Source organism: Lissotriton helveticus, chromosome 8 (genome assembly GCF_964261635.1).
Source record: "Lissotriton helveticus chromosome 8, aLisHel1.1, whole genome shotgun sequence".
NCBI classification, from domain to species: domain Eukaryota; kingdom Metazoa; phylum Chordata; class Amphibia; order Caudata; family Salamandridae; genus Lissotriton; species Lissotriton helveticus.
The window spans coordinates 228,705,482-228,723,247 of NC_136069.1; the positions used below are offsets into that span (position 1 = coordinate 228,705,482).

Sequence of the window (17,766 nt, forward strand, 5' to 3'; positions counted from 1 at the left end):
GTTTGTATTGGTGGGAGTGGCGCACTGTCCTAAAAAATCAAGACCAGAAACAATTGAAACCTTGCTCTGTGCTTGCCTGTATAGTAGTATTTAACCTGCATGTAATTGATGTTGTAATAGAACTTAAAGAGGTCAACTACTCTCCCCTCAACCCTCCACATTGGTAAAAAGCCTTTTTCCAAACTTCTATCTAGAAAGACTTGATACTCATAGACCAAGGGTGCTATGTGTAGGTCCAAAAATGCCAGTTTCACACCAAAGTTTCAAGATATCCACGTACAATCTGTTTATGTCCTGTGATCCTAAATTCATTTACATCACCTTGAGTTTTAGTCTCAGTATGGACAGTCCATCAGGCACATATTTCAGTGGGCCAGGTAAGTTTGTAAAAATTTATATATGTGAAATTTGTATAGAGCAAACTTTGTCTAAAATCAGTAGAGCGCTAAAATGGAGACAGTAATGAGCTACTCGCCCTAAAAGCAATATGAGGTTTACTTCTTTCTGTAATTTTTTATAGCAATATGAAGTTGTTGTAACAGATTTAAACCAGCCCATGCTAGTCAGCCAGCTGAAGGTTGGGAAGACAGATGCCCCCAATACAACTCCTCGTACCGTCCACCTGCTTCCAGAGCTGTGTTTCTTAACAGGTAAAAACTAATTTACTCAGTATGTTTTGTGAATTATTGCATCTTCGTGATCCATCAGAGGGTAATACTTGATGTGTCAAACTATCATTCTTTTTGTAGTAAATCTAATTAAAACAGAATCCTTCAGATTTACAACTTTTAGATTCCCACTCTTTTAAATATGTACCTGATTATTTACCCAATGAAACAACTTCTAATTTATCCCTTATTTGAGATACAAGTGCATGTTATGCTTTTTCTAAGATTTTGAATACTTTGCATGATCCACCTGTAATTATGCAGAATCATTGTTATTAAGTTGGAGGCTTGCAACAGGCAAAGTCGTTAGCATCTGTCTATGCAACTGTGTCTAATTTCACACACTTTGCACACTGCGACTCAGTCAGACCTTTCGCACTGCCGCTCTACATTTAGCCTTTACTTTTTTGAGAATCGGTTTCTTTTGAGTTATGATGGGGCTTTGTAAGCGTTTTCCAAAATTGTGAAAGTCAGTGGTTATCAGGACTTGCATCTTTTTGTGATCCCTAAAAACATTGGGATAGTGTTTTCCACTGCTTATAAAAAATGGGAATTTAATGTCCTCCTTTTCCTGATGCAATCATTCATGTTGTCAATCCTTATCTTACTATCTTTCGAAAGATAAGAATTGACAACATGAATGAATGAATCAGGAAAAGAAGGCAATTGAATTCCCATTTTTTAGCACTGAAAAACACTATCCCTATGTTTTTTAGGACATTGATTCTAGAGGTGGCCCTAATTATAGTGATTGTTGTTGCCACAATTCTGATATATTAATTTCAGAAAGCAATGCTTCTTCCAGCTCACAGTAAAGGAGGATGACATCATGTTGATGCCACTCATTTTACCCTAGACTGAGACCGTACTCAGGGTACAGCAATTGTTAGAACTGGCTATTTCTGGTAGGCTAAGGCTGAAGCCAAAGCCAGGTAGAAACCACCATTCTAGTCAGGGCAAGGGAGTCACACGCCAAGATAACCCCTGCTCACCCCCTTGGTAGCTTGGCACGAGCAGTGTGGCTAAACTCGGAGGCAATGTGTAAAAGCATTTGCGCCAGCACACAACAGCAACAACATCCTAGGCACACCACAAAAGGAACTCCACACAAGGTTATATAAAAATAACTTCTGTATTGTCAAAATCACATCAGATAGAAATCACGCATGTACATTGTGCCAACTGGCACGGGCAATATTCACAAGGGATTATTTACAGGACAGGGCCACATGGGCCACTGTCAGAATCAACACTTGTAGAAATAGAAATAGTCAGAAATTAGAATAAAAGGATATAAAATCACTGTAGCAAAAATTAGCAAATATAGATCACATCCAGTAACTACTGGGAACAGGTAAGTACCACCTACGCAACCCTAACCACCTTAGGAGAATGTCACGCAGGGGGACCAGGACCTCACTAGGACCACCTGTACTGGAAAGAACAACCACCTAAGAATAAAATACATTTAGGGGTATCAGCAAGAACACATTACACATGATGCATAAATACATTCAGAGGTGTAGGGAAAGAAAAACACATGATGCATCAAAAACACATTCAGAGGTGCGGGGAAGGAAGACACATGATGCATAGTAACATTCAGAGGTGCCAGAACATAACTCAGTAGCGCAAAAACACATGATGCCCAAAAACATTCAGAGGTGTAAGATCAAGGTGCGTAATCATATTAAATGCATTACATTTCCTAGCACCGTATCACATTGCACAAAACTCACATTAGGCAATTACCATCACATAGATAATCATATTGCGCCTAAATAAAATCACATACCAGCCCCCATATAATAAAGGGACTAAAGAGCCCTGTGTCCAGAATGTCAGGGCGCGCTGCCATGCAGCGCAAGTCAGGGGTGCGCCACGGGTGCAAAACCTAAACGGTGCAGGTGCCCACTACTTGCTGGGCACCTGGGAACATGACAAGACCTAAACGGTGAAGCTACCCACTAATTGCTGGGCAGCTGTGACTCAAAACGGCGACGGGGTCCTCACTGACCCTTAGGCGTAAACTGCGCCCACTGCTGGAGCCACACAGGCTCTGAAAACACTTGTGTCACCTTGTGCAGAACGTTGGAGCCACACAGGCTCTTAAAACACTTGTGTTAAACATAACACTCGCAGGCAGGAGAGGGCGGGCACCGGCAATGTGCCCCGGTGCCCCCTCTAACTAAAAATGGCCCCCAGAGCCTTCTCGGGGCTCTACAACAACCACGTGGACAGGGAGCCTCGGGGCTCTCAACAGAGAAATGCCCCACGAGCCTCTCTGGGCTCGCAACACAATGCCCCCTGGACGTTGGAGCCATCTGCCTCTATCACAATGGTGGGGCGGCCCACTGCCATCTGGGGCCGCCCTAATTCTGCCTCCCGCCGGCACCCCTAGGCTTCTTCTGCTCCCACGGGGAGCGAAAAACAGACATGCCCCACTCTGCCCGGCCCAGCCCTGACTCACCGACTGCTCGCGGTCCTGCTGCGGGGCTCTCCTGCAGTACGGAGGCCTCGCGGCTCGGGCGGCCGGACTTCTCTCTCCCCCCGGGGCTCTCCCTTCACTCAGGAGCCCCGGGGCGGACACGGCAGGCGGCTTCCTTCTTCCGGTCTTCGACGTGCGGTGGGGCGGGCACCGGCAATGTGCCCCGCGCCCCCTCCGCTACTCCTCAGCTCCTCCGGGGCTCCCTCAGCACAGGGGAGCCCCGCGACAGGCCGCAACACCCCGGGCACTTATCCGGTCTCCCTCCATTGCATGGGAGACCGGCCACGAGAAGAGCGAAGGATTCCCCCGGGCAGGGGGAAGCGGAAGTTTACCCCTCAACACCAGGACCGCCGGAGTTCTGGTTACAGACACTCCCCGTCCTCTAGACACAGGAAGATCCTCCTCAAATGACATGTATGTACAGCCTAGGCCCCTGACCTGGCGCTCCCTTAAGGAACCCTCCAGGCCCTGAGACAGGGTTTTGGGCCAACGTGGGACACACCGTCCCACACTCACTCCGCCTCCACTGAGACAGGACGTGAGCCCCTACACCCCTACCATTCTACTGGGACCTAGCTGGGCTACACATGAACCTCTACACCTACACAGGATCATCAGATACACAAGCCACTACTTTTAGAATCACTCCCTAATGCCTCTGCAAGACATCTAGGACACCGCCAGAAATCCACCTTCTTATCCAGTGCCTCTGCAGGACCTCCTGCACACCACGAGAGGTACACCTCACGTGCAAGCTCCTTAAAAAAAACTCACACCAACTCCTCCAGTTCAAGACACCACTCATCCACACACTCCCCCTCCAGACTGGTGAGACAGTTCCTCACTGCCCCTGACTCTCAACCTGTACCCCTCTTACTGAGCACCAGGCACCATACTCTGGGAACTGGTAATGGGACTTCACGCGCTGGACCCATTTAAGCTGCCACCACTGGATCCTACCATACTGGGGAATCCAGACACACACACACTACACTCAGGGGATAACCACCCTCCCAAGCAAGCCATTTATCCTCCACACTCCCTCTCTTCCATCTACCCACACAGGAACAGGAACAGGGATTGGACACTGGACCCAGCAAGGGATTCCTAATCTATGGGAACCTCCCCCTTTACTGGCGTCCCGCCCTGTCATTTTCTCTCATCTGCCACTAAACATAAAGCGCAGGAACACCATCTGAAAATTACACTCTTGAGGAAAAACAAAATCATAAACAATAATCCCAAACATGTGACTATCTAAAAATTGCAGAGTTTTGTAATGTAGCCAGCTGTCGCTGTGGTACTGCGCAAACACAAGTCCTAATCTGCACCGCTGACCAACAATGTTAGAACTGGCTATTTCTGGTAGGCTAAGGCTGACGCCAAAGCCAGGCAGAAACCACCATTCTAGTCAGGGCAAGGGAGTCACACGCCAAGATAACCCCTGCTCACCCCCTTGATAGCTTGGTACGTGGCTAAACTCGGAGGCAATGTGTAAAGCATTTGCGCCAGCACACAACAGCAACAACATCCTAGGCACACCACAAAAGGAACTCCACACAAGGTTATATAAAAATAACTTCTGTATTGTCAAAATCACATCGGATAGAAATCACACATGTACATTGTGCCAACTGGCACGGGCAATATTCACAAGGGACTATTTACAGGACAGGGCCACATGGGCCACTGTCAGAATCAACACTTGTAGAAATAGAAATAGTCAGAAATTAGAATAAAAGGATATAAAATCACTGTAGCAAAAATTTGCAAATATAGATCACATCCAGTAACTACTGGGAACAGGTAAGTACCACCTACGCAACCCTAACCACCTTAGGAGAATGTCACGCAGGGGGACCAGGACCTCACTAGGACCACCTGTACTGGAAAGAACAACCACCTAAGAATAAAATACATTTAGGGGTATCAGCAAGAACACATTACACATGATGCATAAATACATTCAGAGGTGTAGGGAAAGAAAGACACATGATGCATCAAAAACACATTCAGAGGTGCGGGGGAGGAAGACACATGATGCATAGTAACATTCAGAGGTGCCAGAACATAACTCAGTAGCGCAAAAACACATGATGCCCAAAAACATTAGGAGGTGTAAGATCAAGGTGCGTAATCATATTAAGTGCATTACATTTCCTAGCACCATATCACATTGCACAAAACTCACATTAGGCAATTACCATCACATAGATAATCATATTGCGCCTAAATAAAATCACATACCAGCCCCCATCTAATAAAGGGACTAAAGAGCCCTGTGTCCAGAATGTCAGGGCGTGCTGCCATGCAGCGCCAGTCAGGGGTGCGCCACGGGCGCAAAAACTAAACGGTGCCGGTGCCCACTACTTGCTGGGCACCTGGGAACATCACAAGACCTAAACGGTGCAGCTGCCCACTAATTGCTGGGCAGCTGTGACTCAAAACTGCGACGGGGTCCTCACTGACCCTTAGGCGTAAACTGCACCCACTGCTGGAGCCACACAGGCTCTGAAAACACTTGTGTCACCTTGTGCAGAACATTGGAGCCCCACAGGCTCTTAAAACACTTGTGTCCCCCAAGAGCCTCACTGGGCTCTAAACATAACACTCGCAGGCAGGAGGGGGGCGGGCACCGGCAATGTGCCCCGGTGCCCCCTCTAACTAAAAATGGCCCCCAGAGCCTTCTCGGGGCTCTACAACAACCACGTGGACAGGGAGCCTCGGGGCTCTAAACAGAGAAATGCCCCACGAGCCTCTCTGGGCTCGCAACACAATGCCCCCTGGACGTTGGAGCCATCTGGCTCTATCACAATGGTGGGGCGGCCCACTGCCATCCGGGGCCGCCCTAATTCTGCCTCCCGCCGGCACCCCTAGGCTTCTTCTGCTCCCCCGGGGAGCGAAAAACAGACATGCCCCACTCTGCCCGGCCCAGCCCTGACTCACTGACTGCTCGCGGTCCTGCTGCGGGGCTCTCCTGCAGTACGAAAGCCTTGCGGCTCGGGCGGCCGGACTTCTCTCTCCCCCCGGGGCTCTCCCTTCACTCAGGAGCCCCGGGGCGGACACGGCAGGCGGCTTCCTTCTTCCGGTCTTCGACGTGCGGTGGGGGCGGGCACCGGCAATGTGCCCCACGCCCCCTCCGCTACTCCTCAGCTTCTCCGGGGTTCCCTCAGCACAGGGGAGCCCCACGACAGGCCGCAACACCCCGGGCACTTATCCGGTCTCCCTCCATTGCATGGGAGACCGGCCACGAGAAGAACGAAGGATTCCCCTGGGCAGGGAGAAGCGGAAGTTGCCTTAATGAGGCCACGCCCACGTCTTCCCTGAACTTGCCTGACTTCCTGTGGGGGCGGCCAATGGCAGCGCGGCCCCGCAGACGAGCCCCCAGGCTCCGGGTCGCGCTGCTGAGAGCAGGGGAGATTTTTCCTCGCTAAATTCGGGGGAAGGACAATGCCGGATGGGCACCGGCCATTACAAATAAAGCGCTTCCAGCGCTAGTTTGAGAAGAATAAAGCGCTCCCAGGCGCTAGGGGTGAAAAGAGAAGCGCTCCCAGCGCTTAAGGGCAAATAAAGCGCTCCCCAAGCGCTATAAGCAAAATAAAGCGCTCCTAAGTGCTATTGGCCAGCAAAGTCCTTCAGGGGATAGGAAGAAGGTCCACAGGATCCCAGGGCAAAGCAAAGTCCTTCAGGAGTCCAGGGGCTGGGCAGGGCCCAGGGATTCCCCTGGGCCCAAGCAGCAGCACGCCCCTGGCAGATTCAAGTCCAAAAACAAGAACAAATTGTAAGGGGACACAGCCCCTTTTTATACTGTAAATTCCTTTGTCTAGCAGGGTGCAGGCAGTGTGAGAACCAGCTAGAACTGGTTATAGGGAACTTCTTTCAGGGTGAGGGGCATAGGCGACAGTTGCCCAGCAGGAGGTGGAGCCAGCATTGTGGCAGGCAGGCACAGCCCTATTCACTCTTAGGTGCCATCTCCTCCCACTTCCCTGGCAGCAGATGCAGCCTTTCATCCACGGGCTGACTCAGACAACCTCTTGGGGCTCCCCAGCCCCTGTCATCCTCAAACCAGACAGTCAATCCACAAGCAGGCCCAGGCACTCCTGGGCCAGGCTCACCAGCCAATCACACGCCAGGCACAAATTACACAAATATGCCAACTTCTAAAAGTGGCACTTCTACACTAGACACAATCATGCCGCATATACCATTACGCAGCATTCAATCTCACGAGTTCGTACATACCAAACTCGACCCTGCACTCCCCACACATCAGGAACTACCATGGGCATACATATTCCCCATTCATTCCTATGGGAGGGCAGGTCACTCACCACACATACACAGAGAGCTCACGCACTTTACACTGTACCACAGTGAAAAAGTGCGCAGAGGCCTAAAATCACTAACACCAGGTTCTAGAAACAGGCTAGGAAAAAGCAAAAAGTTTCGCGGTGAACCTGCCAAAAGGGCCAGGTCCAACAGCAATGAACCTCTGGCCCCCACACAGCAACATGTAGTGAAAAATGTGCTGAAGCCTTATGAGGTGAGAAGCCCTTCCCCCAGAAGAGCTGTGAAAGTAGGTCAAGGGAGCTTGTGGCTGCCCAAATGGAGATATTAAGTGGCTTACCATGGATCAAGTGGGTAATAGTTGGAGCATTCATTACTGAAAATGGCTTACAGGTTAGCGGTTGTGTATATACTTATTTGATACATGAGAGCACCATAGTAGTACAATTGCAGTAAACCTCTGTGTTTTCTGAAAAGGAAATTCTTCCTATGATGGTGTTTCTAACAGGATACTCAGGATCCCAATGTACACACAGGTAACACAAAACTGTAATGAGGCCTCAAGTCGGAGGTGTCAGTAGATCTGGCTGCCTATGTTACTAACATAAGAGACTAAAAGACATAAGGCAGGCTGTAACAGTAGAAGGGTCAGAGATAAAAATGCTTCACTAAAAAGGGGAAAACCAATCGGCCACCACTCCTGAAATACCCACATTTTTTAACCTTGTCGTGAGGGTAGGATGAATGACAGAATCAAATAAAGAGGGAAGATTTGATGGGATCACACTTAACTCTCTCTTCAAGTATGTTTTTCAGATGTCCACTGCTGTGGCCTGAATAGCTCAGAACCTCTGCCCAGCTGCCAAGATTTCAGCAATTAGGACTTTGGACTTCTTCGGTTTGGCTGAGAGCTATCTAGCAAAAGCGCTGTCAGGGATTTTGTCCAGGAAAGAGGGGAGGGAAATAGGGAACCCTGCTTTACTACTATCTGGTTACTCGCTGCTCTTGCAGCAAACACAGTGAGAAGGAAAAAGATGATGTTTCACAGGAAAGAAACGTCTATGGCCCTTCCGATCCCCCCCTCACTAATGTGTCTATTGACACCCCTGGAATTGCAGATGACGATCTTACCTGCCTCTCTTGGATATCAGCTGACCCAAGTGAGACTGGAAAACGGATGGGTCACTATGGCTTTGCCATCTACCATCTCCCCTCTCACTGTTGTTGGTTGTTCTGCAGATAGCCTCACTCACAGAGAACTTCTGTCCGCACTGACTCTCAGCTCTCATAGAGCCATTGTCAGTTCGGCCACCGGTCTCTGCGCTCGACCACAGTTTAGATTGGGATGGGGTAGATGAGCACACAAGGCCATGGGAGTGGGTGGCAGAACCCCAGGTATTACCATTTTTAATATTAATGTAGCTGTGGGATGGGCAATGCTCAAACAAGTTACATTTGAATAGTTGGGTGAGTGGAGGGAGAGGACTGCCATTTTGAATGGACACATGTTATTTAATTATTTTTTTGAATTTCTTTTTTATTAAACAGTCATTTGCAGCCAAATACAGCATCACAATAGACAATGTTTGTCAATACCTCTTCATCTGCGTAGCACACAGTCTGTAATCAATAAGTTTGTGGCATATAGCACAATTCGCTCAGATTCCTAATTCAAAGCTCACCCTTCCCACCACCCCCTCCTGCCAGTGCCACACTTTTTACCACTTCTTGAGGCATCCCCTGCTTTCATATACTGTCTTTTCGGTAGCACAGCACCAGTCCATATCCACCTTCCATTGTGCCACTGTTGGAGGCTGCACGGCTCCCCAGGCCCGGCAATATTCCTTTTGGCCACCATTGCAGCCACTAGTAGCCATTTTTTTATATTTAGGCCACATTTGTTCCCCCGATATACATAGCACATGCCACCAGACATCAAGAGGCACCTCCTGTCCCACAACTTCTGACATTATCTGCGTTACCTCCCACCAATATTGCTGTTTGATCGGGCATTCCCGTACGATATGAAAGAAAGTACCCCTGTCTTTACATCCCCTCTGACAATTTTCTGTGGGAGTGTGCCCCAGCTTGAACATGAGTACTCTGGTGGAGTAAGACCTGTGTAGGATCCTTAGTTGGATAAGCCTGAACCGTGCCCTGATCGCCACCTCTCTAGGGCTTTGTATCACCTCCACCCAGTCATCATCCTCCAGTAGGCCCACATCAGATTCCCAGGACTCACGTAGTTTCACCAGGAGGTCTGGGCTCAGGTCTAATAGTAATCTATTTTCAAGTGGACAATATTCGGGTATCTGCTCCCCATCCTTGAGGTGTCTACCCAGGGCGTGTCTCAGCTGTAAATACCTGTATTGTTATTTCACTTTTTAATGGTTGGCAAGCGGAGGGAAATGCAGACAATGGTGTAGAAGTGCAGTAGGATGTCAGATTAAAAAATAATTGAGTGGGAGAAGGGTTGGATATCTAAAGAGTGGTTGGGGTGCATGGCAGGGCACCAGTACAAATTAAATGTACTTACAGCACGGCATGAAGAAGCGGAACGAGGCGCAACAATCTGCTTGGCTATACCGTCAATTCACTACCCCTGAACCTCAGATCTGAACTAGGAAAAGGATCTATGGTTCAAACAAGACACAAAAGTGGAGCTTAAAAGTGCTGTAATTCAGCTCAGGGTTATGAGTTGCATTATGGGATAATGCATACTTCACTTTTACTATTTAGAACTCTCAGTGAGAAACATTCCCAACACTTAGAGGGTTTTTTTCCTAACAAATGTTATTGTTTTCTTACACAGAACAACAGAGTGAGGGCCTATTGTTGTGCACAACTGCATTACCTTAATCACCATTGATAGTAACCATGCAATACTCTGTTCACTATTGCAAAATCCTCTTCAATCACGGTTACCCTTTTATGGATGCATCCATTGTTAATACCTCACCGAGACTCAAAACAGCAAGCTGCCTAATCACCAATGTCAGCAATACATGGAAATAGTTGGTAGAAGGTATATCTGCCAACTAATTTTATGACAGAAGAATCCCATTTCCTTCTACAATGCTCCTTCTAAACCCTGCTGTTTCCACTGGGTTAAGGTATTGGATCATATTTCAAGGCCTTGGTATGGTTTTAGCTGATAACTCACCTTAACCGCATGCGTGCGGGCGGAATTCCGCCCGTACGCTGGGTTTTTTAAAATCGCACTTTACGTGACGAGCTGGGCTCGTCATGAGCGTGCGAGGAGGCTACGCCATGACGAGCCCAGCTCGTCATGAGCGTCGAAGGGGTTAATTGTTTCAAATATATCCAGATTGAAAGTGGAGCTTGACAGATTTTGAAAGTTAGAACTAGGGGCCAGATGTAGGAAGCCTAATACCGGTCGGTAACGGCCGAAATTACCGAATTTCGGCCGTTACCGACCGGTATTAGGCATTTGAGATGCAGGGTCCTAATTTAAGGATTCGGTAATTTACCGAATCGGTAATTTAAGGAATCAGTAAATTACCGAATTCTTAAACACCGATTAGCTAAATTACCGAGGGGCAGATGTATCAAAATCCATATTTGCGATTCTCAAATAGCGATTTTTTGAGAATCGCTATTTGAGAATTGCAAAATGGTATGTATCTAAAAAATCGCATTTTTTTTGCGATTTCTTATTATTCTTTATTTGTGAATAGCAAATTGCGAATTCGCAATTAAGGAATAATTTCCCATTCATTTCTATGGGCCAGGAGGCCCATAGGAATGAATGTGAAGTTATTCTCAATTTGCGATTCGCAATTTGAGAATCGCAAATTGAGAATAATTTCAAGGGTGCAAGGGTGTCATAAGGACACCCTGATGCACCACTGAAATGTACATGTGTGCGCCTATGGCGCACATACATGCCCTAGGGGCATGTATGTGCGCCACATGCCACCTTCACAAATGCAAAAAAGTGCATTTGTAAAAGAATTCGCAAATTACCCACACCTTCAAGTTGGTGGTAATTTGCGATTTCTTAATGAGGATTCGCGAAAAAAAATGCTTGATGCATAGCATTTAAGTAATTGCAAAATTGCGATTCCTTAAATGCTTGAGCAAAATAAGGAATCTCAATTTTTGCGATTCCTTATTTTGTCATACGCCGGTTGCGAATCGCAAACGGCTTCTTACATCTGGCCCCGAATCCTTAATGTAGGAAGCACTCAAGAGAGTGCTTTTCACTTGTAAGGATTCGTTATTTACCACCAACTACAAGTTGGTGGTAAATAACGAAAACCGTTAAAAAAGCAATTTTGTGCTTTTTTAACAGTGCCATGTGGCAGACATACACATACATGCCCTTCGGGCATGTATGTGTGCCACATGTGCACCCATTCACTATTCAGGGATGCAACAGGGTGTCAATGTGTTATTTACCACCAACTACAAGTTGGTGGTAAATAACGAAAACCGTTAAAAAAGCAATTTTGTGCTTTTTTAACAGTGCCATGTGGCAGACATACACATACATGCCCTTCGGGCATGTATTTGTGCCACATGTGCACCCATTCACTATTCAGGGATGCAACAGGGTGTCAATGTGACGCCCTGCCACACTTGTAGGTCTTCCCCCTCTTACCCATTCGGTATTTACCGATTAGGTAATTCCCATTCAATCCTATGGGCCTCCAGGCCCATAGGAATAAATGGGGAATGCTGAATCGTTAAATACCAAATCTCTATTTACCGAATTTTACCGATTCCGTAAAAATTACCGAATTAATACCTACATACCATTTACCCATTCTAAAATATCGAATCGGTAAAATTCGGTATTTTAGAATCGGTAAATGGTATTTACCTACATCTGGCCCCTCGGTTTCTTAAAAAGAAGTTGGTGGAATTATAGATGACTTCAGATTCAAAGAAATATTGGGTCTGATTCTCTGAAAAACACACAAAAACATGCATTTTTTTTTTATCAATCAATTCAATCTTTATTTCGTTGCGTTGCAACATAAAAGATACAATAAAATATACAATACATTATAGGACATACAACTATAAAATCTTCATCATAAGGGCACCCTAGTGTTACATTATTTCTACAATTCAACAATCTAACACATTGGCAAATATTTCATCAATAGAGCACATAATATATAACTCAGTTTGGCACAGTATCAATAAATATTAAAATAATTTAAAAAGAGTAGAAAAGTTAAAAAAACATTAAATTGAGTTTACACCAAAATTAAAATGCTATACATTGGCATTATTCATGATTCCGGGGAGTCTAAATTAAAATGGAAGAGATAATTTCCTTCTAACAAAGTAGGTGGACAATAGGAATTTACTAATACCGAACACAATTACTTGGCTGGTGTCCGTAGTTATTTTTTTACATTTCACAGACAGTCCAATGGCCATGCCTAGAAAACTGCTCCAGACAGTTTTCATTGATACCACTGCAGATATCATGAAATTTCTCCCACTGGCTCCTATTCCCAGTCTGAAAATCAACTCAGTGTAGTTGTAAGGACGGGTGAAATTAGTCTACAGTGCAAATGCACACTCCCCAACCTCACCCCCTGCTAAGAAAACATTTTATCCCTTGGAAAAAGCTCATACCTTACACTCCCATCAGATTTGCTGGAGAGTTGCTCCCCTTCCCTGGAAACAATGACACTCCAATCCAGGATAGGAAGGGTTTGAATTGGGGATTGTGAATGCCCATAATTGTACATGTGTGGGCGTTCACAAACTTGCAAGGCATACCATGCCTTGTAACAGCCACTTTCTTACCGCTGCTTGAGATTTACTACTGTACATTGATCCACTATTGTTGTAGAGAAATTCTTTATAGTAAATCCATTTCGTCCTGCCAGATATTCTTTTGTGAATCACTGGCAGACGTAAGTGGAATTATTTTCTACCATAAGCATACGTTTAGGGCCAAAATTAGCTTTGTAAGTTGGGCCTATTGTGTTGCAAAATGAATTCTCACAATTTTTAATGTAAAAGGTATTTCATAGATATTTCTTCTCCCATAAAGTTTCATCATTGTAAATTTTCAGCGTGGCTAATCTTTATCACTAACCATTGAATGTGGCTAACAATAGGATACATTTTTAGAAGTATTCCATGAAACTATGAGAACATATCCCTTTAGTCAGCCTTAATCCATGCCTGTTTACATCTCTCTTCTGTGCCATGATTAGTCCTGGTGTGCCTAGTTTTTATTTTGTGAAATACACATTCTTCAGTATTTATAGTACTGTTTAACCCTCCTGCCCACCGGAGGTAGAACAGCACAGTTGTGCACTCATAGGTGCTCTATTCTATGTGATACTCTACTGAACGTTAAATGTTTTTTATTCACTGGATTCCATGTATTTCTCATTCAAGGTTTAACAAGTCGAGCTCTTTCTGATTTCCGTTTAATGAAGGATCTCTCAATGGAAACCCAACTAAATCCAGACCGCAGACAGCAACGGCTGCTGAGGCTCGCAGACAGTATTCAGAGGTAAACGGTTTAATGCTGCGGTTACACCTGGCGTATCACAGACGTCGAAATCTAAAACTATAGCATACAGTTAACATTCATTTTATGATCTAAACACAGGCCTTTTGTATCTGGTTCACAGTTCTACACAGGAGATGCACGTTTGCTGTGTGCTGAATGTGTGTGTCTTGTGGGATGCAACTACGACAGCCACCATAGCCACGGGGGGTAAAGCAGACTCACGTTTAAAACATGAGTCACCTTGAAACTGAAACCTCTACTTTGAAGAAAAACAACTTGCAACATGGGCACCAAACACATGCCTGCAGGAGTGTGCAAAGCATGTGAATCTACAGTATTAGAAGTTGCAAACCAATTGTTACAGGAAGTAGCATCTTCAATACATTTTCAGTGCTCACATTTCTAGACTCTCTAGCATACTGATAGCACTACTTAACTTGAACATCCATTTTCAGGCAGTTTTTTTTCTACAGAGGTCCCTCTGCCATATAGGGTGATGGATCATGCTTCATGGGCCCCCACCGCTGTTGCTAGCATAGTGACTTCCGCACCTTTCTGGAATGATGGTGCAGCCAAAGGTGTTCCTGTGGTAGAACTTCAGTTGTTTTCCTTACTTAAAATGACTTCATATTATGTCGACAGATTTCAATATTACATCTGATATTGTTGATAGATTTACCATAGTCGCTCCCAAAGAAAATTAGGTTGGGGCTAAATTGCAAATTCAGCGGACATGGAAGATCCTCCAATTAATTTTGGAAAATTCTAAATTCAGATGCAAGTCTATCAGCAGATTTTTACTTATTATATATGGTGGTAGAAATTCCGCTGGTAGATTCTATTCTCCTTAGATAAAGTGGTTTCTTACAGAAGCTAGTATTTTTTTTCTCTATTATTACCAAACTCAAAATCAGACCTTAAGTCTCATTGTTAGAACGGCCAGATGCAGTGATTGAGCTCACTCGTGCTGCATGGAGATCATGCATTATGCATTATTATATTCATGGGAAGCCTGTGCAGTGTTGGGAGGGAGAATCATGGAGAATGGAAGATGGATGACCATGGCCTGGAGCTAGATTTTCAAAGAGCCCCAGTAGTTCAGCGAACATTTGTAGCTGTTTTGTGTGCTCCGAGATCCTGTTAGTATCACAATTAGGTTTGAAAACACTTCTGCCACAAAATCACTAATGTGCCTTGCATGGGGAAAGCTATTAAATATCTTTGAAGCTATCTTTAGATCCTGTAGCAGTTCCATCTTTGTGAAAACAGGCCATTGTAGTCCATCTACAAATCTTTAGCAGATCCAGCGGTACTATTTAGCTTTTGTAAAGTTTATCTACTTCCACAATAGTAGCTGGAAAGGAAGTAAACCAGGTGACATCAACTCCAGTAATTTTCCTGGACCATCATCAAGATGGTATCAGGCCAGACCTTGGCACAGAAAGGGGTCTAGTTACCATACTTGATTAACTGAAAACCACCAAGGACTAGGGAGTTACTCCCATTCTAATCCAACTATGTCTCTTGGTAGCCTTTGATACCGTATCTCAAATGAGCCTAATTTTCCATCTATATGCTACGATATCAGACATAAGACGTAAGCTAGGCTACTTTTCGCTCTCTCCGATCGATTTCTAGCTATCACTTTGCCTCTCTTCCAATCTTCTTTTTACATGCTCACTTGTTGAGTCTGTAATGTCTCCTCTTTCAAACATACCTTATTCAGTCTGTTACTCTGTGAGCTTCTTTCATCAATTCTTAAATGACTATATTCATGGCTTGGGCAAATGATACCTAACTTAACCTAAGATTACTTACCAATCATGACACCACCAAATCCAGCTTCCACCAGAGTCTGGAGAAGGTAGCAGTAAGAATTAACAAAAATGCTCTAAAGGTCAACTCAAGCTAAAATGCATGTACTTTTTTTACAAGGTGCCTCTTACTTTTGGTCTGACATCTAATGGCCTTCAGAGTTACAAAGTCCTCCATCTCACATGGTCTGGAACCCGAGTGTCACATTTGATAGATTTCTTTCTTTGGTCCCTCAGAACAATAACATCTCAGGGATTTTCTTCTTGTCTGTTGAAAAACCTTCTGTCCTTGGTCCCGTTCTTGTGTCAATTCATAGTACTCTATGCTGTCATTGGTTCACACCTGGTGTACTGCAATGCTCTCTGCCTCGGTCCTATCTACTTGACCAGCTGGCTGCTGATTTCCAGAATGCAGTTTATGACATCAATCGCTGTCCTATGAACCCAGCAAGAAACCAGTGTACCAAATAAGCAGAAAGTGATTTGCTGCAGCATTTGTCACAGGCATAGTAGTCTAGACTGTTGGCGCCATGATGATCTTAGGCTGCCACAAATTATCCTTCTCAATCAATATTAATCTAGTTTCAACAATGTAGCATCATAAATTCGCACATAAAAATGCTTTCATTCCAATTTTGAATTTTACATAAAAGTAGAAGTAGTGCTAGGGACTCAAAATGAGATTACTTATGATGTAAAATCCATGTGTAAAGCAAAAGACCAACAAGAGCATTGATGGACAATACCTGAATTCAAGGAATGGACAGCTAGTCTGATCTAGTGTCACAATTTGGTTTAGGGGTTATGTATCCAAGGCATACACCCACCACCCATACTAACTGTCCATTCGATCCTTTAAAGATTTTAGATAGAAATGCTTACCTTGGGTACTAGGAGAGAAACAGGGAGCGTTTGAGACATCAGAGACACTGGTACAAGATGATGCCAACAGCAGCCTTGTATTGTCACAGAAGCACCGCTCACTAATCTTTCTCAAATAAAATCGAGAACAGGGACGTGTTGAAAATTTTGGGATAAATATATAATGCACCACAAATGAATTATTAAGGTTAGCAGCTTACGTCTCAGTCAGCTAAGGAGGACTGTACCTAGCCCTAGTCCAAGTAGGATACATGCCCAAAGCCGTAAGGTGGTGTAGAGGTCAGAAGTTGTTAGAGGAGAGTAGGGAGAGGTCTGTTCTGTTTCTATCCGTCGCACAAGCTCCTATAGAGAAATGGAAGTTGGTGCGGTCGCACCATAATGAGGTGTGCAGAACCGCCGACCTATGGTCAGGTGGTTCACACACCGAAACGGTGTCAGTCGGAATCAACGCCGACCGACATCAAAATCAGGCTCATAGTCTTTTCTTCATGGAGTATATTTCTCTAAATTTCTAAAAGCACATTACTTCCCTACTCTGCTGTTCTTTTTGGACATGACATAACTAACGACTAGTAGTTTTTGGGTATGCAAAGGTCCATATCTCATTTAAGCAAAGATGGACAAGATGCAGAAAAGCAGATTTTAGTCACAGGTTGGGTCACCGTCAGCTTGTTGGCTTGAAACTGTAATCAAAACTCTATAGAGTATTCATTTCATATAGCAATTGTATATGTTCCTATAGCTCAATGAACTGGTCCCGATTGAAATAGAGTATGGAGTATTGAGCCAAAGCAGCCCCCCATCCCAGGGGAGCCCATCCAGCTAATCTTTGAGTAAACATCTTTTTTTTCTTACCTTTAAAGGATCTGTGACTTACATGTAAAATTGAGGTTCAGGTAAGGAGCACACTCTTTTGCAAAACGGAGGCCTTTTGTCTTATTCCACTCTGCCTGTCTATGGGTTATTACAGTGATGTCACCCACACTACCTGTCTCTCGGGACAAATGTGGGCCTAGAGCTTTTCCACTTACAGGGTGTAGTTACCGGATAGGGCCTACTTTAGGTCTTCCTCTTATTCAGAATAGCCCACCCAGAAGCATACACTGGTTGAACTGC

At 45.0% G+C, this 17,766-nt stretch overlaps 1 protein-coding gene across 1 annotated transcript in view; it reads left to right on the plus strand.

Moving 5' to 3' along the window:
* The window catches only part of PIWIL4 (piwi like RNA-mediated gene silencing 4), a 413,451-nt gene that overhangs the window by 213,100 nt on the left and 182,585 nt on the right, over positions 1–17,766 (plus strand). Inside the window, exons 10-11 of the mRNA XM_078655965.1 lie at positions 521–650; positions 13,837–13,954. Of these exons, the coding sequence (XP_078512091.1) occupies positions 521–650; positions 13,837–13,954 (248 nt within the window). The remainder of the gene's footprint in view (positions 1–520; positions 651–13,836; positions 13,955–17,766) is intronic.